The 24,455-nt window shown below is 56.8% G+C and overlaps 7 protein-coding genes across 7 annotated transcripts; 3 read left to right on the forward strand and 4 right to left on the reverse strand.

The window, feature by feature from the left end:
- Positions 1 to 62: 62 nt before the first annotated feature.
- Positions 63 to 4,428, reverse strand: KVR01_000251 (uncharacterized protein). The gene is made up of 3 exons (XM_044791852.1): positions 3,241 to 4,428; positions 3,103 to 3,186; positions 63 to 3,049 (listed from the first exon to the last, which is right to left on the reverse strand). The coding sequence occupies exons 1-3, from the start codon at positions 3,460 to 3,462 to the stop codon at positions 608 to 610; spliced, it is 2,748 nt and encodes a 915-aa protein (XP_044650200.1). The 5' UTR covers positions 3,463 to 4,428; the 3' UTR covers positions 63 to 607.
- A 1,640-nt stretch (positions 4,429 to 6,068) lies between these two features.
- KVR01_000399 (uncharacterized protein) lies at positions 6,069 to 11,776 on the reverse strand. Its single transcript, XM_044789246.1, has 2 exons — positions 9,897 to 11,776; positions 6,069 to 9,840 (listed from the first exon to the last, which is right to left on the reverse strand). Exons 1-2 carry the CDS (start codon positions 11,222 to 11,224, stop codon positions 6,378 to 6,380), a joined length of 4,791 nt encoding a protein of 1,596 aa, XP_044650348.1. The 5' UTR covers positions 11,225 to 11,776; the 3' UTR covers positions 6,069 to 6,377.
- Positions 11,777 to 12,268: 492 nt separating this feature from the next.
- On the reverse strand, positions 12,269 to 16,467 carry KVR01_000007 (uncharacterized protein). The gene is made up of 2 exons (XM_044791981.1): positions 14,577 to 16,467; positions 12,269 to 13,635 (listed from the first exon to the last, which is right to left on the reverse strand). Exon 2 carries the CDS (start codon positions 13,517 to 13,519, stop codon positions 12,518 to 12,520), a length of 1,002 nt encoding a protein of 333 aa, XP_044649956.1. The 5' UTR covers positions 13,520 to 13,635; positions 14,577 to 16,467; the 3' UTR covers positions 12,269 to 12,517.
- An 813-nt stretch (positions 16,468 to 17,280) lies between these two features.
- Positions 17,281 to 18,456, forward strand: KVR01_000850 (uncharacterized protein; the record flags this gene model as incomplete). Its single annotated transcript, XM_044783978.1, has 3 exons — positions 17,281 to 17,632; positions 17,750 to 18,086; positions 18,162 to 18,456. 3 exons carry the CDS (start codon positions 17,281 to 17,283, stop codon positions 18,454 to 18,456), a joined length of 984 nt encoding a protein of 327 aa, XP_044650799.1.
- Positions 18,457 to 18,825: 369 nt separating this feature from the next.
- On the reverse strand, positions 18,826 to 19,471 carry KVR01_000211 (uncharacterized protein; the record flags this gene model as incomplete). The annotated part of the gene is made up of 2 exons (XM_044788745.1): positions 18,826 to 19,272; positions 19,370 to 19,471. The coding sequence occupies 2 exons, from the start codon at positions 19,469 to 19,471 to the stop codon at positions 18,826 to 18,828; spliced, it is 549 nt and encodes a 182-aa protein (XP_044650160.1).
- Positions 19,472 to 20,442: 971 nt separating this feature from the next.
- Positions 20,443 to 22,091, forward strand: KVR01_000930 (uncharacterized protein). Its single transcript, XM_044790782.1, has 2 exons — positions 20,443 to 20,711; positions 20,786 to 22,091. Exons 1-2 carry the CDS (start codon positions 20,532 to 20,534, stop codon positions 22,043 to 22,045), a joined length of 1,440 nt encoding a protein of 479 aa, XP_044650879.1. The 5' UTR covers positions 20,443 to 20,531; the 3' UTR covers positions 22,046 to 22,091.
- Positions 22,092 to 22,325: 234 nt separating this feature from the next.
- KVR01_000856 (uncharacterized protein) lies at positions 22,326 to 23,805 on the forward strand. The gene is made up of 4 exons (XM_044793415.1): positions 22,326 to 22,521; positions 22,708 to 22,726; positions 22,785 to 23,340; positions 23,407 to 23,805. Exons 1-4 carry the CDS (start codon positions 22,462 to 22,464, stop codon positions 23,657 to 23,659), a joined length of 888 nt encoding a protein of 295 aa, XP_044650805.1. The 5' UTR covers positions 22,326 to 22,461; the 3' UTR covers positions 23,660 to 23,805.
- The last annotated feature ends 650 nt before the right edge of the window (positions 23,806 to 24,455 follow it).

Raw genomic sequence — 24,455 nt, forward strand, 5'->3', positions numbered from 1 at the left:
TTCTTCCCTCTCCTATGATCTACAATAATCTGTTGCGTGGCTGTCACGGTCTGTACTGAACGTGTTCGGCAATTACATATTGAGAATTGATTTCCTCTAAGTCTATGTGCAATCCATGCGCTCCTCTTGCGATGCATGAGGCTACCCACTATGTGCATCTCTGCTTAGCTCGCCCAGCGGTATTCAGCCCGCCTGAGGCCTGTGTGTGCCGTATCGTCCATCCTGTGCTGTCTGTCGTGCCCAATTGTTCGGGCACACCCTCGTGCCCAATGCATCTGTGAAATGTGCTGGAGTACTAATCGCTCCTGGAGACAGGGGCATCGCCGGCCACCCTGTCTCAATCCAATCAACGCCTTGATCAAGCGCCTCTTCCTCTGCTAAACCATCCGGCCCTGATGGGGACTCGGCACAGAGCTCCCCCAGTAATTGCAAAACGGAGGAAAAGGAAAACGATCATGTCCAGTCTGATATCGAAGAAAACGGTGCAATCCCCGTGACAACTCCCCGGCTCCGGTGTGCAAACAGCACCTGCTTGGTCGGATGGTCTGTCCTTGGCCTGTTTCTAGCTCGTGCTGTTCATAGCCAAACTAGGAATCCAACTCGTCTCTCACCACCCTCGTTTCGAGACTCCGCGTGGCTCGTATCGATCATTCGAGCTGCTGCCAACGCTCCCTCCCCCGCGGCCTTCTTCCAGGCTCCGACGACCCATCTCGCTCACTTGCATGTCGAAAACAAGTGGCTCGTCATCGGCGTCGTTGTCACCACGACCCGCGCCATATCGGCCGCTCGAGCTGCCCGCAAAGCTGCCCCTGGAGGACTGTGGCGGCGTCGGCCGGCCTCGCATGCTCGTGTAGCGAAGACGGCCTGGCGAGCTCGCAGCATTGCCAGAAAGCAGCCCTCCGGGTGGGTTCCTCTCGCGCTCCGCCAGACTTGGCGACCCGCCTGCCGCAGCAGAAGTCCGTATGTTCGCCGCAGGCTGGAGGCCCGACGCATCCTCTGACGAGTCACCCCGCTCCATGCCGAACAGCGTGCTAGCAGTCGGTGGTTCGCGTTCGGCCCCGAGGCTGATGCTCCGGTGTCCCCCAAATGCCAGCTCGGCTTCCTCGTCCTCGGCCATGGCCCGGTGTTGTTGCGCAACCGAGCTGGACCTGCGGTTGGTCTGCATGATTCTAGGTGACAGGGGAAGGGGGATGTCGATCGCCGTGGTGCCTTCGGGGCTAAGAGCAGGTCCAGTGGCGGACTCTTCCTCTGTCGACGCAAAACGAGGAGCCACACGCGCACCTCGCTCATCAACGCGACCCTGGGCTTGCGCCTCATAACTGATGATCGAGTTCTCGCTGAGCCGCGACGGGATGGCCGGCGTGTGTGGAGTGTGCGGGGACAGCGGCTTTCCAGGCGACGACGAGACCGACATTGAGGTCCCCGGTGCCACCATTCCCGGGACGCTGGTCAGCTGACGACTGGACGAGCTCGACGATCGCTGCAGTTGCACCGAGGAGGCCATCGACTCCGTGAGGGCGTTATTTGAGTCGCGCATGTGCTGAAATTTGGAAAGCTGTGCCACCGTTCTCTTAGTCGCCGCCTCGCCCTTCTTTCCGGGTTCGAAACTCGGCAGCGTCTTCTTGCTATCCAGGACCTTGAGAAATTCTGAAATGTTATCATCATCGGCATTCAACGACCCAGAACTTGTCTGGCCTCCCGTCTCAGCCAACAAGCCGGATCCAGGCTGAGCAATTGAAGACGAAAGGCTCTGCCGTCCACTGCTCGCCTGGTCGTCATCGACTGCTCTGCTTTGACCGCCGAAAGACAGCCTTCCTCTGCGGTGGCTGAAACTGCTGCTGATCCTGCCGCTAGATGGCCTGGGAGATGAGCTCACGGGTATCTCGCCAGGTTGCGGTCCTCCTCTGAGCGAGGCCGGCATGCCAGCTGTCAGCGAATTACGATTTCGAGCTTGAGCAAGCGCGCTCGGCCCCGATTGCCTCTGACCGGAGAGAGGCGAGGCTGATATGTCACCATCCGGGATCCTTGGGGAGCCCGACAGAGAACCTGCCTTGAATGGCTGGAATGAGACCGACGTACGCCTTCCAGAAGTCTCCCTACCACGGACCGGAGGGCGGATTGGCAAAGAATGGCGTGGTTCTTCTACACTTGCCGGGACTGAGCCGGTAGGAGAGCTGGCCTCTGAGCCCGCGGGCCTTACAGCCTTCAGAGCCGACATAGGGCTGGTGCCCAGTGCACCCGCTCCATGAAACGTGGAGAGACTGCCGTAGGTCTGTTGGGGATCTGAAGAGCCTGCTCCGTGCCGCCTAGAGGGCAAAGAGCCTACTTCCGAAATTTCTCGACGGCTTGACTCTCTGCCCTGGGGTATCGATGGCTTGAAGAAGTTCTCATCCACCCCCATGAAGCGTGAACTCAGGAACGACTCTGCGTCATCGACCCGGAAATGGCATTCGTTGCGGTACGCGACTGAAGCGTAGAATCGGCCCACCGGCACTTCCAAGTCTCCTAGCATGTAGTCGGTCACCACATCGCGACCGTCGCTGATTGGTAAGCGGAGCGCATCATGGCCATTCGACCCCGTCTCGCCTGTCAAGACTCGGCACCTGACTTCTAGGGCCGGCTGGGGCTTCCTCGTCATGTTCTGCTGTGAGAACTTGTACGAAGGTATTATTCGGCTGGCCGTGAACAGAGCCCGGAAGAAGATTATGCACTTTTTGTAAATCGTGGGTAGTGTCGGGCCGAAATCATCGATGTCTTGGGTCGGGGTGGGCTTCAATTCGAGACGCCATCGCTCCAGTATGACCTCGGTATTCCGCCTTCTGGAGGTCGGGCTGTCGTCGCTGGTTTCTGAAGAGTTTAAGGCCTCGAGCACGTCCCACCTCTTACCGTTGTCGTCCACCACTACCAGGCACTGGCTCGGGGAGAGGCGAGAGGCATCCAAATACGTCTCGATGACCATTGCTGGGAAGGGGTTTTCGAAGGCGCTGCAAGTTTTCCACAAGCGAAAATCGTTTCGAAACTCGTCGATCTCGTCAGTTTCCAGCGAGAACTAGTGGCTGTGGTCAGCAGTCAGCCCTTCAATCACGTCCTTGGCAGACATACCCATTTGTTTGTCTTGCCCGCTCCAAGGGGCGTTGTCTTGATGCGGGCCTGGGCCACAAGCACTGCGGCTTTGAGAAATAAATTCTAGAGCACGTCAGCTCATATCTCTTCAAGGGTGGGGGGTGATGGGCTACACACCTGGATGATTGAATCCAGCTTCTTGATGGATTCAGGACTCGGCCCCTTGAGCTCGAAATCCCCGCTTCCACCAGAGCTGGAAGGTCCTTGTCTGGGGGACTCCGGCACAGCCCTGCCCTGGGCTCCTATTCCTTCTCTGGGATTGTTTGATCGTGTGGGATTTGTTTGAGGCGAGGAGGCAGGAGATGCCGTCCTCGGCGGATGTCTAGGGTGCTGATGCATGTTGAAGAGCTGTTGGGAACTGGTCCGTCGGATATGCTGGTAAGTTCGGCCCGGGAGGAGGGTGGTTGCAAGGTGAATGGTGGTGGTGGCCTGCAGCAGGCTTGACGCGAGGCTGAGGACTGACACTGAGTGGTGGAGGTAGGTGTGGCGGCTTCCGGATGAGGGTGTCGTGGGGTGTACGTCGCTGCTGAGGTTCTACTCTCGGTTCCAGCGCACATCGGCATCCATTGTTACGCTTTGGCAGTAGGGACTTGAAAAGAGACCATGAGGCAGACTCGTGAGGGCTTTGTACACACAGCTAAGGCAGGCTGTGGGTGGAGGTGGGAGCTCCAAGGTTTGGTTGGCTCCAGAGGCCAGGCACCGACGCGCACCAATTGCTCAATCCAGGGGTGATAGCTGCAGTAGCTGTCACGATTCAATTCTGTGGGTGGCTGCGATCTAGAAAGCCGCAGCCATGGTGGATGTGCACTTGTGCTTGAGCAAGACTGACCAGGGGCGAGGGTGGTTGTTGAGAGCCGGATATGCAGTCCAAGGAGATGGACTGACAGGACGATACCAAGGTCACAGGAGACAGGCTCGCAGGCGCTCCGTGTGCATAGAAGCAAAAAGAGAACTGACGTTACGAATGTGGACCTATGACCAGGATCGATCTTCGATGGCTGAGAATATGCAGGGTGGCAGTCGAAGTCATGGGTGGTGAAGCATGCCTCGTGATCCTGGCGGCTCTGTCGTCATCCGGTGCCGAGGAAGCTACTTGACTAGATAGACTCTGTTGTTGCGAGGGCGGCCGCTCAGCAATGCAGGCCAGCAGCAGGGGCCGAGAACAAGATGAGACAGGAGGCTGGCTGCTTGTTCCGGGGGAACAAAAACAAGAAGAGACGGAAGAGAAATGCAGGTATCCAAAGCCAAAGATAGCCAAGGAATGGGCAGTTGGGACAAGATAGGAGAGGCCCGGCCTGGTGGGAGTGAGCTAGAGTATGAGTAACTTGGGTGTGACTGATGCAGAAGGATGGATGATGGGTGCTGGGTGGTGTCAACCAAGCGGGATGTGGAGCAGGTGTCTGTGCAAGCCGGCCAGGCGCAGTAGCCAGGTCTGCCAAGCATTAGTACATTGGACCTGGCAGCAGCCTCACCCTCTCTGGCTGTGGGTACCCTGCTGGCTGGCTGACATGGCAGGCCGTGGACCACTTACACGGTTATGTTGTATATACAATGAGCTGCTGCAATGGAATATTATCTCCCTTGGTGGATTGCTGTGGACTTGGTTCTCGCCCAGGGGGGCCATTGTGTCTACGAACAAAGCACCTCATGACGCCCTAGCTGTTTCTGTTTCGTCCATGGCCGTTCTTGACCGCTGTTCAAGAGTCGACCAAGCACCTGGGTACGGAGTACTAGATACCTAGGTTCCCTGGTAGTCGGTACAGAGTAGTGCTCGGGATGCCTAGATTGAGGAATACAAGAGCTATCTGGGCTGGGTGGGATGAAAACCATACACAATGCCCTCATGCACAGGTCTGAATCATACCATATGAACATATCATCATCATACATGCAGGAGCAATTATAACAGCCATCCTGTTGGGTGATCAACAATACCACCACCACCATCACTGAATCATTCCCGAGGTCCTCCAGCACCTTCACCACGGCCCCAAGCCCATCCGTGATCGGAGACGGGAGATACAGAGATAAGAGATGAGATAAGAAACGGTTTACCGCCACACGCATTGGAAGTCATGACCTGACTGCGCACCAATCCAGGCATGGTTGGCGTTGTGCTACACAGACTGGTCAGTAGCTGCATTGTCCGAGTTACCCTCCACGGGTCATTTCACTTACCCACCTTGGGCTAGTAGTCCTGACTGACTCATCTGGCTTCTCTATCATCGTAGCTGCTGCGCCCTCTGGTGTTGCAGCCGTCGAACCGCCCAGCACGGTCTAGTTCTGTAGTCTCGTCCGGGCTGGTTCCTGCAAAGGACGGACAGCCTGGGCGGTGTCTGCCGTCCCTGATCCAATTGCAACACACCTCGCACCATTCACCCCACTCCGCACCTTGAGCTCTGGGCATTAGGCAGTTATTTGCGAACTCTTGAACAAGTGCGCCCTTGAGTGAATTCCTTCTGGACGGGTTTGAGTGAGTCTTGGTTGTCGAAATGGGGCTACGCTTCTCTGTTGCTGTATTCGTCTTCATGGGTGCGTGCAAAAACATAAATATATATACAGGGACCCGAGATAGAAATAGATTGGTGATTTAGGGCAAACCGTTGACAACGTTGACTCGAACTTGCTTTGACTGGCCGCTTGCTAAAAGTGACTTGGTTGACCATACAAGATATGACAACACTTACTCCGAGTGAACGTGTACGCAGTGAGAAGAAATCTCCATAATGTCCCCCCCCTATCATGCCCCGTCACAGCCACCAAGTATGAACAGTATGACATGACTACGGGAGGATATCCATTTTTAAGCTTTACAGCTCTGCACGATAGTTAGCAGGAGCTGCCCTAGCACATGATGTAGATCGTTATCTGTACAGCAGGCGAGAACGAGGAACCTAATTCGTTCCCCAAGAAGTATCACAACAGGTCCAAACCATATACTCAATCTGCACCTTTGTAAACTTTGATCCGAAACAAGCATAATTAGTTGTCTCTGTAAAATCTTCAGAATGTAATGCCCCATGGCAAGTTTGAAAGCTTGAACACACGGCCGCCACCTCTTTATATTCTATGGGCCCGATCCGGAAATATATACCATGAATCCAAAAAGACAATAAGCCACGGCACAGAGCCAAATGATCTTTGAACAGTTACGGCGATCTAACCAAATCCCATGCAGACAATCAGACAGTTGTGGCAAACACAAGCTTGCCTCAGATTTACAGCACTTGCAACGTGTGTTCTGGCCAAATGCGTCAAGTCGAGGCCTTCGCAGCGCCTCCCCGACCCCTACCGCGTCTGTTCCCGCGGCCTCCTCTCCCCGGTTCCTGATTCTGTTGTCGTGCCGCTTCGCCCTCAGCACCAGCAGCAACGGCGGCGGCGGGGCCGGGGCCGGGATTCACACCACCGGCCCCGGCCCCTCTACTGCCTCCCCGAGGCTTACCACTCCGGCCCCGTCGGCCCTTGCCACCACCGCCGCTGTTCTTCCCCTCCTCCCTCTCCCTCTCGCGGTTCGACCGCCTCGCCTCCTCCTCCTGCGTCCGCCGCGACTCCTCCTCCCACCACTCCTGGAACGCCTGCTCCTGCTGGATCTCCATGAGGCTGCGCTTGGCCACCGCCTCCTTGGCGCTCTCGAGGGTCCGCCGCTCCTGGTCGATGATGTCGGCCATGCTGAGCCCGATGATCGGCTCCGACTTGGCCGCCGGCTTGATGTATGACTTGGAGTGTGGCACGACCGGCTTGTTGGACATGTCAGCCGAGAAGGTGGAGGTGGAGGTGGACGAGGTACGTGGTGGTGGCCGGACCGGGGGCGTTGCTGCTGGTGTCCGCGACTGGCCCGAGTGCCGCGTGTCTGGGGACTGTGTCCGTCGCGGGATGGACTTTGCGGACGCTTCTGCTGCCACGAGGGGCTTCGTGACTGGCGGGGCTGACAGTGGCGCATCTGCCCGGCTATCCTTGGGTGCGACTTTAGGCTCGCTGGATGGTGCCTTCCAAGGTGATGGCCTGGAGTCTGCCCTTGGTTTCTCCCAGGGGGTCTTGTCCGATAATGCCTTTGCGAACTCAGCGGCCTGTTCCGCTTGGAGCTGTTGTAGTTTCTTGCGCTCCTTTTGTGACAACTTCGTCTGTGATGGTTTTGCCGACGCCTCTTTCGCCTGTTGCGCGGCCAGGCCAGCAGACAGAGCCGAACGTGCAGGCGGCGTCTCATTCATGATTTCCTTCAGGTCAAGCTTGGCAGTCGGCAGCTTCGCAGAGGCCCACGGGCTCCCTGACTTGATAGGAGGCGTCGCCGAAGGTTGGCCAGTCACGGAAGTCGAGTCAAATCCCAGACCAGCTGGCGAAGAGCCTAAAGGCGAGTCTCGGACAGGTCTTGGGCGTTGACCGCGGAAGGATTCGCTCAACGAAGGGATTTGGTCGAGTTCGGCTTTTTGCCGTGAGCTCACAGTCCTCTTAGGGCGTAAGGATGGGCTCTCCAGTGGTCCCTCATCTTCGTCCATATCGAACATGAGGTCAGCCTGACCAGCTTTGGGGCGAAGGTCAGGACTAAAGGGTTCATTTCTTTTAGCGGTACCCTTGCCCTTGGACTTCTCCAGAGAGGGAGGTGCGGGCTGCACATCCTCGAGGCTGCCGAATTTGCCCTTGAGCGAGGATGAGAGCTTCCTCTCGTCCTCCCTTTGATTGGCCTTGAAAGCCATTTCCTTGACCCTGCGTTGTCTCTCCTCATCTATGTCCTGCGCCAGGTTTGGATATTGTTCGTGAAGCAGGAGCGTCGCCCGACCGCTCCTCGCAAACGGGTATCGAGCAAGCTGATTTCCTCTGACCACTTCGTCCAGGTCGAGTAGTAGCTCCTCGTCGAGGTCGGCCAACAGGTTATTCTCGAGCATATTCTCCAGTTGAAGAGTTATATATTCCAGGCCAGCATCCTTAAACTCTGTAACAGAGCACGGGCTGATGGCGTTCAGGAAATGTGCAATGTTGCGGGTGTTTATGAACCGAGCCAAGACCTGCTGGCAGATTTGTGACAGACGATCGAGCATAAGCTCATTCGCGACAGAAAGAACGTCCATCACCAAGTCAGTGAATTCGTCCAGATTGTCCGTCACGACTCCGTCGAACATTTGATCTCCTGTGTCAGCATAAAGATAACTGAGAACAAATTTGAAAGTCTCTGGTTGGATGTGCTTCAGGTCGACGGGGATCCTTTCTGAAGGCCCCTGAGCGGCAAGTCGGCTTGCTAGCCACATACCCTGGGAGCGTCCGTAGAACAGACCCTCGAAGAAGGGGCACCTTTGACACAACAAGGAGCTGTGAACAAGCATCTCGTCACCCTCGAGCTCCACAACGGCGTCTGCATCCTCGAAGAACTGTGGGTCTTCCAGTGCTGATCGCAAATCCTCATCTAGTTGCCTTTGAGGGTCGACTTGCTTCTGAGCTGAGTTCTCCAGCTTTCCGAGCTCAAGATTGCTTGCTGTCTTGACGACTTCAGCTCGAATTTGGCGATACCTATAGGCTAGGGACGGGTCGTGGCGAGTGTAGTTCCACGCAGGAATGACACGATCTTCGTACATGTAGACAACCAGGTTCAGTAGGGAAATGATGTCAAGGCCAGTAAAAGTCACGGCAATCTTTTCCCCGAGCTTCTCAATTCCGAAAACATCGGAGGTCTTGTAAGTGCCGCTGGTCCGGAAGGACCACAGCGCTTGTCGGAGAACTGGGCTCCTGGCGGAAAGTACCCAGCTGTGGATGGGTACTTGTAGCTCTGGGAGAGAAGAAGATCGGATGACGGCATCCAGAGCAGTCTGCGTAGACTCGTTCGTGGGCCGCCACAAGAGCAAGTAGTTCTGAAGGTCCTTTTCGAGGTCGGGCGATTTCAGTACTTCAAATGCGACCGACCCCAGTTTCTGGTGGAGTGTTGTAGCATCCCAGGTCTTCAGAATTCCCTTCCCTTTCGGCCCTGGATCAGAGGACTTGAAGTCCCGTAGACAATTGAGTGGTGCAATGTCGTCCCAGAGGGTCTGGCGACCAACATTGACCTGCTCGCGCATGACTTCTGAGTCTTTGCGAACGGCCGCGAAGGCCCCGAACACAGAGCTTCGAACTGTGACGATGTTGGTGATTCCCGGCACACGCTGGAACTTGAAGTCCTTGCGCCTTGCTTCACTGGACCCGGCCACGTGAGTGTCTTTTGCTTTGGCCCTGATTATACGCCGCCATACTGCCCCTGATTGTGTGCTGATGATGACTGCACCATGTTCACCCACGTCAACGGACCGCACTCCGTCCTTGTGAGCGCTCCAGATACAGATCGGCTGGCTGACAGCGCCTTTGATCTTTGATGGATTTGTAGTGGACGTGGACAACTGGGTATCCGCTTTCTTGGTGAGATTCATGGAGAAGAGGTCGCCACGGCCGCTTACTCCTACAATGGTCTCGCCGCCCGAGGCGATGTACTTGATCCGGTTCCGCTCTGCATCGTAACGCGAGGACATGGAAATGTTGCCCAGACGATGGCTTGTGAGCCCGGCTTCGCCAAATGGGAACTTGACGACATTGTAGCCATAGCTTGTGAATACAACCACGGTGTAGTTCGCAAGGAGACAGGTCGTCGCCTTGTCGATGGCCGAAACCATGGTAATACCACTGTTTAACAAGGAAGCGGCTACTTTTCTAGGTGTCTGCTGCACCTCAAGTGACCGAGAGTCCGCATCCATCAGAGCCAGCCTGGGGACATATCAGCGAATGGAGTCTTATGGAAGACTATGCTCGAAACGACTCACTGGCCAGTATTGCGACCCCAGCAGTAAAGACTGCCGGTGCTCGTGAACGCCACCGAGTGGATAGTTGACGCAGCTACGCCAACTATAGCCTCCTTCTTGAGTGGCCCGAACAACTGCCTGGGTAGAAGACTCATAGCCTCTTCTCCAGGAGGGGGCTCAGGCAGTGCATAACCAAGCGCGGAGTCTGCATTGGACCCCCAGCTATACAAGCCACCTTCCGACGTGACGGCCAAGGTGTGGTTCTGTCCCAGCGCAACTTGAGTCACTTTCTTGTTGGTCAGGCCGCCTTGCACGGGAGCATACGTAAACCGGGTGTTCTCATCTCCCAGTCCGAGTCTGCCCCCGCGGCCAATGCCACAGACGTACAAGTTGGAGACCGGGTCTGTCGTCAGAATGGCACTGTGGTATTTCGACAGGGCCACATCATGCACGAGCAGCTCCTTGTGACGGGTGAGCGTCGGGATCTGCTCGGGCGTCTCAAGCCCCCCTTTCCCGAGATATTCTTCGTAGAACCTTTGGATCAGATGATCAGGGCGCTCAAGGTACACGCGCTCGGGGTACTGTCGGTCATCCTCGTCTCCGAGACCAAGCGACAAGTTCTTGTTGCTTCCAAACGCGAAGACTTCGGTCCCATTAACAATGTCCAGCAGACCGCTGCTGCCAGCGTTGTCCGTCGTAACCGGTATTTCCTCGCTCTCCGAATCATCGTCCGACTTATCCGCATCGTCCAGGCCCTTCAGATCTCTCTCGCCAATCGTCGAGTTGTACAAGTCGAAAGGACTGTTGCCCTCGTTGTCCTTGGTCTTTATGAGCCTGCCGACCCTGGAGACAGATGCGCCAACAGTCAGGCCTGACAGATCCCTTCGCTCCTTGTCTAGCAACAGTCTCGCGATGGAGACGTTTCCAGTGTAAAGCGCGCGGTGGAGGGCATTCCAGCCACTCTCGGGGTCTTGGACGTAGATGTCGACGGCGGGGTGGTCGAGGAGGGCTTCGACAAAGGCGATGGCGTTGGCGGAGTCGGAGGAGGCGGCGCGCAGGAGGATGGTCAGGCCCATGTAGTCGCGGCTGTTGACCTCGGCGCGACCAAAGTTCACGTTGCCCGACCGCGCGCCGCCCGGGCCCGGGCCAAAGGCCGAGGCCTTGCGCGACCTGAAGGCGTTCCTGGGCGATGTCCCGAACGCGCCGGGGCTCGCAGCCCCTCCCCCTGTCCCTCCTACGCTGGGGCTCTTGGAGGCGCTCTGGGCGTTGTAGCCGGCGGGGGCCAGCAGGCGCCGAAACCTGTCGACGTTGTCCTCATGGTAGGCTTTCCACAGTAAGTTGTGACTCATTGAGCCGGAGTGATGGGCGGCTTAGACTCTTCCGGCACTTCGGTGCACCTCGCTGTGAGTCTCGATATGGATCACGGCGTTTTTAAAGGTGCGAAGGAAGTGCGGAAGAGGGGCGCGGACGTCGATATGCGATGTCGAGTTGGGTGCGCTCTGTGGTGGACGGGACGTGTGTCGCTGGTCTGGGGAAAGTTGCCACCTGTAGTAATAAGCTGTGATGGTGGGGACGACGTGGGCAGCCAGTGACGGGTTCGATTCGATTGATAGATATGGTACTATTTGAGAAGGGTTGTCTGTTGTGCGACAATACCGAGAGCTGTCGGGCAGATCGGGAATGGATTTGAACCGAATACAGCAAAAATGGGGTAGAAAAGGGTGCACAAGTCGAGGTCGAGGGCTCAGTCGGCTGAGGAGGGGCACATGCATTCGGTGTGAGGCATAGTGACGACGAGACGAGCGAGGCCCAGCTACACCCAGCTCTGACTTAGACCCGATATGCGCGTATCATCCGCGCCGCCCTAACTGCCCACCAATTATGGTCCAATCAAGTAGCACACCCGCCAACCGTGCTCAAGGCAAGGCCTCTCCGGGAAGCTATACGCACAGAAGGGCTCGCGCACATGCAGTGGTAATAATGCAATTCGTTATGAAACAGGATTTTTGGGCGGTTGAGGCTCGACTGAGACCTCTCAACCTCTTGGCGGAGAAGACTGGGAGACACTGGTTCTTCTCTGCAGTTAAAGGACTCAAAGGCGTCTTGCAATACAGTAGATATCTGCACGGTTTTTGACAACAGTATAAACCCGCAGGAAGCCACAGTTCCTGGCGACTGACTGTCCAGGATCCCTGCAAGACATGCAGCTGCAGGCCGTCAGGAGCTATTGTGGGGCTAGGAGCTTTGCCAACCTGGAAGGTTACCTCCGGTCTTCGCCCCGTCTGGCAGAAGCAAACACCGGTAACCCGGTAATACAGATTTGTTTTCTCCAGCCGCCCGAGCAGTCATGGGTTTTCAACTCTGGCACATTGACTTCTCGACCAATTTGCAAATGATTGGCAACGATTCAATAATCTGTGGTTCCTATGAGATACTGGATCTAACTTATTTGCCATCCGGGAATCACTATCAAGCCAGTCACGAAACGAACAAAGCACGCCGCCAGGTCGGCATTGCTGGAAAGAGCGAACACCAGTAAGTGCGTGAACTCGAGGCCAACCCAGGGAAACTGTCAAACCGAGAAAAAACGCAGAAATCCGCCCGAACGCCGCACCTAAGATGACCGGGTCCCACGCCCTCGTTTACTTGGTGAGCCATCCGAGGTAGTCTGCCACGATGAGCGTCACCATGGCGTGCGGCGCAATGCGGACATAGTAGGTTTCGAAGCCGCGGTAGAAGCGCAGCAGACCCTCCTGCTTGGAGACCTTGACGAAGCAGTCGGCCATGCTCTTGTATGGGAGCTTGCCGTCGGGGCCCCTGCTCTGCTTCTGCAGCCGTGTCTTGACGAAGTCGAAGGGCAGGGAGAAGAAGGATGCGAAGAAGCCGGCAACGGCACTGGCGCTCAGGGTTTGCACGCGCGGCGACCAATCTGTGCGCGTCTTGAGCTGCGACTTGGCCTCGCTGAAGAATGCGAGCTGTCCAAAGTTGAGCGCCATCGCTCGCACGACCGTCGGGGTTGCTCCGGCCCACAGGGCGGCGACGCCCTCGCTCTTCGCGATCCGGGACAGGGCGTCGATGACGGACTTGTAGTTCTTGCGCTGATCCACAGGCTTCAGGCCGTCGCTTTGCATGCGGATCAACGCCAGGTCCGCCGGGTTGCCGATCATGGCTGCGATGCCGCCAGCTGAGAGACCTGCGGCGGCGCGTTCCGCGAAGCCGATCGTCTGTTCCTTGGCCTTTGCCCTAGCTGTCAACTGGCCCATGAAGGTGTCGAAGAAGCCGATACGGGCGGTCGTGTAGACAGCTTGTCGCAGCAGACCAGCGGACAGGCCGGTGTACAGATCAAGGACCTTGCCCTTGGCGATGATCTCGCGGGTGACGGAGAGAGGTGTTGGTTTGGGGCCCGTTGCTACACCCTCGCCGGCCAGCTGGATGCGCACCTTGACCATGTCGACGGGCTGGATGACCGAGGTTGCGACCATCCCACTCAGGCCGCCGTTGATGAAGGGCAGCGCGGCCCTCATGTAGGGTGTGTGCAGGAAATCGTTTGCCACGGCTGCGCCCTCGCTCTGGACGTTCTTTCCCATGACTTCTGAGGTCTTGGACCTGGCTGCCTCGGCGGCCTGCTTGATGGTGTTGGACATGATCGATGGGGTGTATTGGAATGACGAAAAATGAGTCTAATGCGCCTCTGAAGTGGATTGTGGGCGGTTTCTATGCGACGCCTGGACACGCCGAGGAGAAGGTCGGTTGAAAAAAACTGTATGCTGTCAGAACCACGGGACTGAGCAGGTGCAGAGCAGAGTGCTGGCAAGAAGGCGAGGAACTGGTCGGTGTCGGGCAGGGGCAGGTGCAGGTGCAGGGGAGCTGTGAGACGGCCCACGAAGCAAGCAAGTGCTCATTCACGGGGACCTGGGAGTAACTTCCTCAACTAGAGGGAGGTCAACGTTTCGGGGAGCGAAACGGCCAAGGACATCCGTGGAGTCGACGTGAGACTGACTGGCTGGACGGACAGAAGGAGCCACGGGCAGGTGAATTATGTTATACACCTGCCACCTGCCCGGCCCCTTCGTCAGTCCCTCAGTCCTCAGTCCTCAGTCCTCAGCCCTCAGCTCTGAATTCAATCCCAGTGGGCCCACAGTCTGGATGTGGCATCGCCATGCATTCCATGGCAGACTACGGCGCTACTCGATGCCCCGTAGTAGCGCCCACCACTCACATCAGGGCCGGGCACGTCTACCGAGGTGGGCGTGCGGCTGTGATCGGCTACGTGGTTGAGGGATGAGGTTGCAGCCATCCCAGATTGGGTTGTTGGTATCGACGGCACCAGTTCCGTCGGGAAAAGCAGGAACCAGGGCGACTGAGGGCCCAGACTTGCCAGGTAAGCCGTGGTAGATGCATCTGCCCATGGGCATGGTTGGGTTCACCGGCTCACTAAAGCCGATGATCCAGAAACGTTGACCTGAGCTTGTATCGAGGCGGGAGGGAGCAGTGCAGGCAAAGTGCAAGTGTACGCGCGTGTATTGCGGTTGGTGGGTTTGGTGGGTGTACTGTGTAAGTGCGGGATGCGGGTATGGTGAGACTCTCCCGCCCAGAGCTGGGCCGGAGCTCCCTCCTTCCCAACCAACCGGGAGCTGGACAATGTGTGGTGGGCTGACCAGCGACCCCTCGTCAACTCAACAATCTCGGCAACTCACTCACATTCAATTCCAGCGGCCCGGATCCAAAATCCCTGGTCTCTTTTTCTATGGCGTACTTTTTTCTCTACCCGACCTCTTCGGTGCCAAACAGCGGCAACAGCCACCGGACTGTTCCGGGCTCGTCCTGTCGCTTTCCGCTTTCCGCGGGGCTGGCCCACGGTACTCGAGAAAGGGTGCTATCAAAGGTGGGGGACCGACCGCTGACGCGATTCCGTAGCTCAGGGCTGAGTGCCGAGACTCGGAGATTGACTGGGGGTGGGCGTTAACACCGCTCGGAGCAGAGAACACCAGAGCCGAGAATATCGAGTATTGGTTTGATGGATATCCGAGAAAAAGAAAACCACCAAAAGTCGAGGTTGGAACGCAGTGTGAGTGATCTTCTGAGGAGAAAGAAGGGGCTAAGCCGACGAAACCGTCAAGAGGGTGGGCGGCTTCGACTAATAAAAGGGCAGGTTGGAGTCAAACAGGCACATAATAACTCCAATTCCCGAGGCGGGGAGCGCGCATTTTGTCTACGGCGGGCATACTGTTGTGCCAGGCCTAACGAGCTGGTGTGCCAGCGACGTAGCCCGTAACCTCTCTCGCGTGGGACAGGTCCGGCGCTTGCGACAAGGAGACTGGGACAACGGTTGCTGGATCGGTCGGCGGTCGCCCATCCAGCCATGGCCCAGCCATCCATCCGTCCAAGCCGTCCTCCTCCTCCTCGTCCCAGATGCCCAGTCGCCCTGCCCGCATGTGACAGACAGACCACACCTCAGCAGCTGGCGAGTTGGCGAGGTACCCATTTCCCCAAGTTTCCAAGCCTTGTTTCCGATACGACACTCGCCCAGTAACAGGCACTCAGGGATCCGCTTGTGCGGGGAGGGGAAAGGGACTCGTCACTCGCACGACTTGCTACGGGTTACAAGCTGCCCAGGAGCTCTCCCCTCTCGGGGCAGGCGAAACAGAGAGAGAGCACGAGACATGACGTCGCGGTCATCAGCTGGTAGCCCCCCTGGCAGGGCGAGGGCGGGGAGGTACCAGCGCTCGACATGGCCTCTCGGTTCCCCAGGCGAACAGGGCACTAGTGTGGCTATGGACACTCTAATGGACTAATGGCATGCGACCAACAGCTCGTTCTGTAACAGACTCGAGGCCACAGGTGCACCGCCTTCTGGCCGCCGGGATTCGTCTCTTGCCAGGGATCCAGCTCAGGGCGGACGGGCGCGATCAAAATAGCTGCGCAAATCAGCACCGGCCCCTCCTTGGGGGCCACCGACCTGCCCTGCCCTGCCCTGCCCTTCTCAGCTGAGCATGTCTTGCTTTCCGTCTCCCGCGGGCCAGTCGCCAGCGACAAAGCATGCCCTGGGTACTCACTCTGCCTGCGAAGGGAGCAGATGCTCCAAGTTCGAGGGTTACAGCACTCATTCCCCTTCATCTCAAGGACTCCGCGCTGGCCGTCACATCATTCACGCCTCAGCCTTGACACTGCGGGGTAACGACACATCCAACTGTAGCGTAGCGTAACATGCCACGCTGGGGCGACTCCACCGCTCCCGTCCGACAGAATCCGGGGTAACCGGGGCCTGGCACGCCTGGCATGCCTGGCTCAGGCTCGGCACCCAGATTGCTCCCCTCAGAGTCCCCCCTCCCAACCCCGCCCTGTCCAGGTTCCGGGAGCACAGCACATCCTGATCAGGACAGGGACATGATTCCGTATTATCACCGAGCTCTCCGTGAGCATGTCTTAACAGGCCTGGCAGGCTCGCGTAACACAGGACACACCATAGTCAACGAGGTTCGACTATAGTGGGGATGCCGAAGGATCTCCTTAAGCTGACCTTCTCCTCGTTTAGCAGTGGCCGAAACCTGCAGAGTCTATGGGGTCTCATCTGCACCTCTGAAAAGTGCAAGTAGCTCTTGCAGCATGCAGTGATGGTCCGTTAAAAGAGAGCGTAGGCCATGGCGATGTTTTCTTGCTCACTCTCGTGCTGCATGCAATGGCTCATTCGACGTTCCAGTCTCAGGAAAGAATGAAGTACGATTTGATCCATACTCCATATCCATCACATCCTCATGGGCCATGGCGTATAATTGACGATGAGCTTTGTGTAGGTGCCTGCTACGCGGCCACGGCAAATATGCCCCCCAACCTCCTATAGGATAAGCTCCTAATCTTGTATAGGATAAGATACTTAGGTAATGTTCTAGAGGCAGGCAGGCTATAGGGGCTCTGTTGTGTGAGATGTGACTGAAGCCGGCATTCTCTAGCAGCGGCAGTCCGAGACTATCCGGCTCCGAGCTGGCAGTCGGCTCCGTTTTATCGTGCCCATCCAGCTGGCTGGGACCGGAATCCAGGGTTCGATTGTGAGCCGACAGTCTCCCACGCGACAGATCGGTCTCGCCTGAGCACGATCGAACAGCCAGAAAGACTCTAGAACACGCTTCAATTCGGTGTCTTCCGCAACTAGAGGATCCACCGGCACAGCATGTCAGGCTTGTTTGGGTGTAGCACTGGCTCTCGCATTAACACATGCTTCGTCGGACTCGGGCAGATTCAAGCTCCTTTGTCAATGTCGTCACAGCTCTTCCTAGCTCCAATCGAGCTTCATTGAGACGGATGTCCTGAATACTATATACTCCGTCCTCTCTTCCAGGGGTTCACTCAATCACCTGGGAGTTCTGCCAATTCTCAACAAGAGGGTCTCTCATAGAAAGTCGCAAACATGGCTCTCGTGCAGAAGCTCCTGCACCTCACCAACTTCTCGTCCCCCTTCCTCCGGACGGTGGTGCCATCCGTGTCAGCCGCCTTCGCCATCCAGGCTGCCTTTGCCGTGCCCTCCATAGTAGCCCAGACGGAGCGGTTCTACGACTTCTCAGGCGCCCTCACCAACATCAGCATCGTCGCCCTGAGCCTGTACCTGCCGGCCCTGCGCGCCAAGTATGCCGGGGGGGCCGCCGCGGCCGCGGGCAAGGCCCTGCCGAGCCTGCTGACGCCCTTCACCAACCCGGCCGCCGCGGGCCTGAACTGGCGACAGGTCGCGCTCACTGGCTTCGTGACGTTATGGGCCGCCCGGCGTACGTGAACATCCTCACCCCTGCTCCAGGCCGTCTGCGAGGCGCCCGCCACGCATCCGTCTACCTAGCCAGCCAGCCAGGGAAGAAGCTTTGACTGACCAGCACGAAAAAAAACAGTGGGGGCGTACCTCTTCCAGCGCGTGCTCCGCGACGGCCACGACTCCCGCTTCGACGAGATCAAGAAGTCCACGCCCAAGTTCTTCGTCGCCTGGATGGCCCAGGCGACCTGGTGCTCCCTGATCTGCCTGCCCGTCATCGCGCTCAACGCCGTCCCCGCGTCCGCGTTCGCCGCCATCCCCGGCCTGAGGCTCACCGACGTGCTGGGCGTCGCGCTGTGGGTCGGGGGCATCACGCTCGAGGCCACCGCCGACAAGCAGAAGTCGCAGTGGCTCAAGGAGAAGCGCGAGAAGAAGCACTCGGAGGACTTTATGACCCGGGGGCTCTGGCAGCGCAGGTAAGGTCTCACTCAGGCGGATGGATATCGGGTTTCCATTCAGGGCGGATGTGCTGACTTACGGTGACTTTGTAGCCAATATCCCAACTACTTCGGCGAGTCGACCCTCTGGACTGGTATCGCGACCACTGCGGCGGGAGTCCTCGCGAGCCAGCCCATCCAGGCGGCCATTGGATTCAGCGGAGGTGCGGGTGGTATCCTCGGTGCCCTGGCACTGGCCTACGTCAGCCCAGCATTCACGACTTTCCTGGTCACCAAAGTGAGCGGCATCCCCATGTCGGAGTCGAAATACGACAAGCGGTACGGCGACCGCAAGGACTACCAGCAGTGGAAGAAGAACACGCCCAAGTTCTTCCCCAAGCTGTTTTGAGCATGTAAAGATTATTTATAGACGGTGGACGGTGCAGGGCAACATTGACATATAATAGACAAAATGTATCTGCCAGAGCAATAAATATGCCTCTTTGTAACGATCCTGCCCCCTTCTCGTTCGGTGGTCCTTGCTTCTTTGAAGCTATAGATAGTCTCTCTCGTCATGGTAATGGTGTCTCTCCTGGTATCATATCACATCACAACAACGCCTATGCAATCATGCACAAGATTCGTCCCATCCTCCATCGGAACCTCCCTCCTCCTTTCTTCACCGCGCAGCAGCCCTCCCGACGCCCTTGACATGTCGCGGCGGCCCGTCCCCAGTCGCGCCCTTCCAGTCCAGATTATCCGCCACGGCAGACGGGCCCTACTTCTGCTTCCTGGTCATCATAATCTTGGTGAACTCGTCGACGTTGACGCCGCCCTTGCCCTCCGAGTCGAACTCCTTAATCATCGACTGCAGCTCCTGCTCCTCCATGCTCTGGCCGATCTCGCGCATGGTGCGGCGCAGGTCGTCGAGCGTGATGATGCCCTTGCCCTCGACGTCGAACAGCTTGAACGCGCGGTGGCACTCCTCCACCGGGTCCCGGTTGTACATGAGCGTGCCCGCGATCCCCTGCCAGATGGGCTGCGTGAACTCGCGCCACACGGGCGTGCACTCGCGCTTCGGGTCCCAGTCGATCGGCTGCACGCCGTACTTCACCAGGTACGGATACGTCTCCGACTTGGGAAGCTCGAAGCCCAGCGCTCGCAGGCAGAACCGCAGCTCGTGGTAGTCGAGGCGGCCGTCTTTGTTTACGTCGAATACGGAGAACTAGAGATGGGGTTGGCAGGCGTCGTTAGCGGGAGCAGACGATGCGCGGGAAGGTTACAGTTGCCAGAGGAGAGGGGTTGGATGGAGGGTGACATACGACATCGTTAATCTGATCCCTTTGTCGCTCGTCCAACTTCGCAAAGTCGTCCCTGGACGGCGCACCGTGCGCCGGGAGCTGGTTGATACTTCTTGACATCATTTTCGAAGGATATATCGTTCGAATGCGGCCGGATACAGATAGATGCACTAATCGAGCGCGAGGCGATAGTAGGCGGAACAGCTAGTGTTTGTGGTACGGCGAGGAAGCGGTGGATCCTATGTTCGAGTTTGGTCGCTTTGCTTTTGGGGGGGGGGCGAGCAGCAGAAGTGCGACAGAAAGCAAGTGGTTTCAAGATTTCGCGAGGAGTCGTGAGTCGTGGTCGTGGTGTGAAGAGGAGCAATTTCTCAAGGAGGCGAGGGTGAAACCAGAAGCGATTGAGGGAGTTGTATCCTGAAAGTAAGCATCCTGCGCCCGCGCGCTGCACGATACAAGACGCACGCACGCACGCGCTCTTTCTCCGTCAGAAGGGGCGAGGTGAGGGTGTTGATGGGCGCTCGCCCTCCTTTGTTTTCGAGCGGTCGAGAATGCCCGGGGTGCTGGGGTGGTCAAGAACGACCGGATCGAGCACTTCTCTGCGCTTGCTCCCGAACAATCAATCAATCAGGTCGGTCAATGGTTCCTGTAGAGATCCTGACCTTGCCAGGGATCGAATGGTTCTCGTCGAGTGACTGGGATCACTGGGGGGGTCGCAAACAAATGTGGACCGTCGGTTTAAGTTTTGGCAGGGCCGCCTCGACGCGACCTGCGGTCCCTGGACGCGCTCCCTGTCAGCCTGTCCGACACTTTTCTGCCGAGCGAAAGCGAGGGCGAATGATCACAGGAGAGCAAGCAGCATTTGCAGTGAGCTAGCCTGAGTTCCCACCCCACCAAGATTGCAGTCCAGTCCGATCTGGTCTAAGTGCTCACAGAGGCCGAGGGGCAGAACAGCTAGGGGTGCCACGGCACAATCTGTTATGCTTTTGTAGCTGTCCCCACCAAAGTTTGCAGTGTGACCTCTCGGCTAGCTAACAGATAAGACGGATGCGATCTACAAAATTTTGGCTCCCCAAAGCTTGACCAGCATTTCACAGGCTGCATCTACCTACACACCCTCGACCGATTTTACCAAGGTTGCGTACGATTGGGCCTTGCGACAAGTAGGCACGACACCACCGACAGGATGCCGAAGCGGAAGAGAGATGATCTTCAGGAGAAGCTGGAGCACCACAGCACGGTGCTCTCCCGCGCCCTGAAAGTTGCGAAGGGATTCGAGAGACAGCGCATGGCAAAACGGCAGCGCGATCCCAAGTCGACCAGGGAAAAGAGAGCCAGGATAGAAAAGGAGATCGAGGTGTTGAAGGTTCGCATTCTCATGCTCCCAAATTGAATATCTGACATGTAGCCCTTGGGCATGAAGCTGACAGCTCGGTGCAGTCAATCGACCTCCACTCAGTCGCACACGCCCATCTCTGTTCAGCCCTTCTAAAGATCAAGGCTGTTGCCGAATCCCCGAGACTGCCAGACGAATTCAAGCAGGGTGTCCCAAAACCCGACATCTCAGAAGAGGAGCGAGCGGCTTTGCATAATGTCACCAGTGGGCTCTGCAACCAGCCCAAGGTTCGGGCGACTCTGGACGCAGCCGTTGCCGACATTTGCCAGGTGCTGCACGTACCAGTACCTGACAAAAAGGGTAAATTAAAGAGAGGAGACAAGAAGAGCGAGTCGAAGACCAGCAAAGACACAGAGGAACAGGCCACCGAAAAGACCGTGAAGAAAGCAACGAAAGAGATGGAGAAGGGCGAGGAGAAGAAGCCTGCCAAGAGCGAGACTCGGCGAGACGATCCATCATCGGACGATGAGGATAGCGAATGGGGTGGTCTCTCCGACGACGACGGAGCCGACGAAGATGAAGAGCTAGTAGAAAAGGCCCTCGCGCAATTTGAGGACAGAATTGGGGGTTCTGATTCTGAGGAAAACGCCAACTCTGACGACGAGGACGAGTACGATACCGCAAACGAGGAACTCGACCCGATGGAAATCACAGACGAGTCCGCATCGGAGGATTCAGAGGGTGATGAACCAGGCACGCAGGCCGGGCTGGATGAGGATGGTTCAACCGATTCGGAGGAAGAAACTGGGTCTGAGTCAGAGTCTGAATCCGAGTCCGAATCTGGTTCTGATTCTGAGGTCTCTGCGATATCCCCGCCACCCAAAGCTTCGCGAAAGGATTCCAAGAAGGCAGATGAAATTCTCAAGCGGGGCGGCATGCTCCCCAGCCTGATGGGAGGGTACATTTCGGGCTCAGAATCCGAGGCGTCTGACATCGACGTGGCGCCAGCCGCACGAAAGAACAGGAGAGGCCAGCGGGCTCGACAAGCCATTTGGGAGAAGAAATTCAAGGAAAAGGCCAAGCATCTAAGCCTGGAGAAGTCCGGGCGGGACTCGGGGTGGGATTTGAAGCGCGGTGCGGTAGACGGCAGCGAGAGGACGCCCTGGAAAAAGGGAATCAAGACGCCGTTTGAGAGGAGGCCTGATGGTCAGCAGGAGCACAGTGCCCCTGAGTCGAGCCGCCCAAGGCCGCCGCCGAAGAAGGACGATGAAGGCCCGTTGCATCCTAGCTGGGAGGCACGGAAGAAGGCGAAGGAGGCGCAACAGGCGGCTGCTTTCCAAGGCAAGAAGATCACATTTGATTAAGAGATACCCATACTTGCGGGAGAATTGAAGTCATAATTTGGAGAAAGGGTCCGCCGTAGCCTCAGTCATGCTCAATTGTGATTGCCATGAAGTGCGAGTAGGTCTCGGTGAGTCATTCACCTGTCAACCTCAGGGCGTGGAGTTGTTTTCCCATGTGGAAGCGCAAGGGACGCAGCTGCGACGTCAACGGCCTTAGTAATGGGGTCGCGGGGGGCAGCATCGTCTACTTAAATCCGTTCTAATCAGTACTGAAAGAGAGAGATGTTGACTGCACTCGCAAAAAGACACCACAGTCTGTCTTTCAAGTGAGAGATTTCAACGCTCACTTCTCTTCTTCTTGACCCATCATTGCATCTGGATTCGGTGATTACCATCTTCAAAGTGTTTGATCTCAGACTTGGACACAAGACGTCATCATGTCGGACACCACAAGCAGCCCTACAGAGTTGTTCTCTGTGAAGGGAATGGTCGCACTGGTAAGTTTCGACCGTGAAGTCATACTCTCCTGTCAGTCCCCAAGTATGCGGTGCGACTGTTGTCAGCGACTCTGTGTAATGTCTCAGAACGGACAGCCAGTCCGTCGGCTTACAAGCCCCCCACCACCACCACCGCCGCCACCCCACCCATTTATGGCATCTGCTAACACGATTTCTGGTTGACAGATCACAGGTGGAGGAACAGGTACTAAACCTACCTTTTATACTAGACTCATATACACAGTATGCTAACATTGCTCAAGGCATCGGCCTCATGATGGCTCAGGCCCTCGCCAACGCAGGCGCTGCCAAGGTGTACATCGCGGGCAGACGCCTCGAGGTCCTCGAGTCCGCCGCCAAGACGATCAACAAGCCCGACGTCGTGGTCCCTCTCACCTGCGACGTGACCTCGCAGGACTCCCTCATGGCCCTCGTCTCCGAGGTTGAGAAGCGCTCAGGCTACCTCAACCTCCTCGTCTGCAACAGCGGTGTCGGCGGGCCCCAGATCACGTACAACCCCGGAGAGACAACCCTGCAGGAGTTCCGCGAGACGGCCCTTGCCATCCCGATGGACGAGTACGAGCAGACGTTTAGAGTCAACGTCACGGCGGTCTGGTACACGGCGATGGCCTTCCTGGAGCTGCTGGACAAGGGCAACAAGAAGGGGAACCTGGACTGGCAGGGCCAGGTCCTCGTCACGAGCAGCATCGCCGGCTTCAACAAGAAGGCTCCCGGCGGGTGGCCTTACGGGCAGTCCAAGGCGGCGGCGACACACTCCGCGAAGCAGTTGTCCGTCCTCCTGCCCAAATGGGGCATCAGGTGAGTAGACTGTCTGACGGCAGGCAGTGATTGTTCTGGGTACCAGCACTAACGAGAGTCTTGTAGGGCGAACGCCTTGGCGCCCGGACTGTTCCCCAGCGAGATGTCGGCACCTATCGTCGAGAAAATGGGAGGCAGCCTTACTGGAGGGGACCTGATCCCGCTGGACAAGAGCGTGGTCCCTCTGGGAAGAATGGGCGATGCGCAGGACATGACGGGCACGGTTCTTTACCTCGTGTCGCGGGCTGGGGCGTACCTGAATGGCAATGTCACGGTCATCGACGGAGGCAGGTTGGGCACATTCCCTGCCGTATACTGATTTCGTCAGAGCGGATACATGACACCAACTTATTTCTTGTTGCACGGGTTCTCGGACCGATTTTTTGGCTGCCGCTTCGAGCCTGGGATAGAATTAGAACTCGTAGCCAGATTTTTGCAAGTGTTCAATGAACATCAGTCTAGCGATTCGCAGGTATTGTACTTCTAACTACCCATTCAGTAAGTGTGCTCAGAATTTAGGCTGATCCGCCCATATGGTGATGTGGTTTGACGACAAAAGCTTTGCTTGGTTCTATCTAAGTATGATACAGCCACAGCATCTATCCCCACCCAACCTACTAAAGGACAACCTGCTATAAGGCAACATCGATGATTGTATAAGACAAACTTCCGAACCTCTACACAACAGCCTCATAAGGGCGGCTCCAAAATGGTTGATTGATACAACAAGTTTTAAATCAATCAGAGCGGTAGATAAAGTCATGGGGTTGTTATATGATATTAACCCTTTTTTTTTGGAGCAGTGACGGTGTTATAGTAGTGGTGTCTGATGGGCTTGTGTAAGTCTGCTTTAAGTCACTCACTGTATGAGGTGCTTGGCTACGGTCTTGTGGTTAATGCCCGTGTCTGAGCCAACTGCATCCAACGGGTGAAAGCAGAATACTGCGTGAAGTTGATCTGAATGTTCCAGAACGCACAATGCATTATCTGCAAAGACTGTGAAGTGTCTCTCGAGCCGGCATCTTGGCCGAGTACATGCTTAAGTATGTAAGTACCTAGGTACTGTCTTGAATAGCCTTGCCAGTTGCATGCGCCCGACTGTGGTATTAGTACAA

The sequence above is a fragment of the Diaporthe batatas genome (genome assembly GCF_019321695.1).
Source record: "Diaporthe batatas strain CRI 302-4 chromosome Unknown Contig00001, whole genome shotgun sequence".
Lineage (NCBI taxonomy): Eukaryota > Fungi > Ascomycota > Sordariomycetes > Diaporthales > Diaporthaceae > Diaporthe > Diaporthe batatas.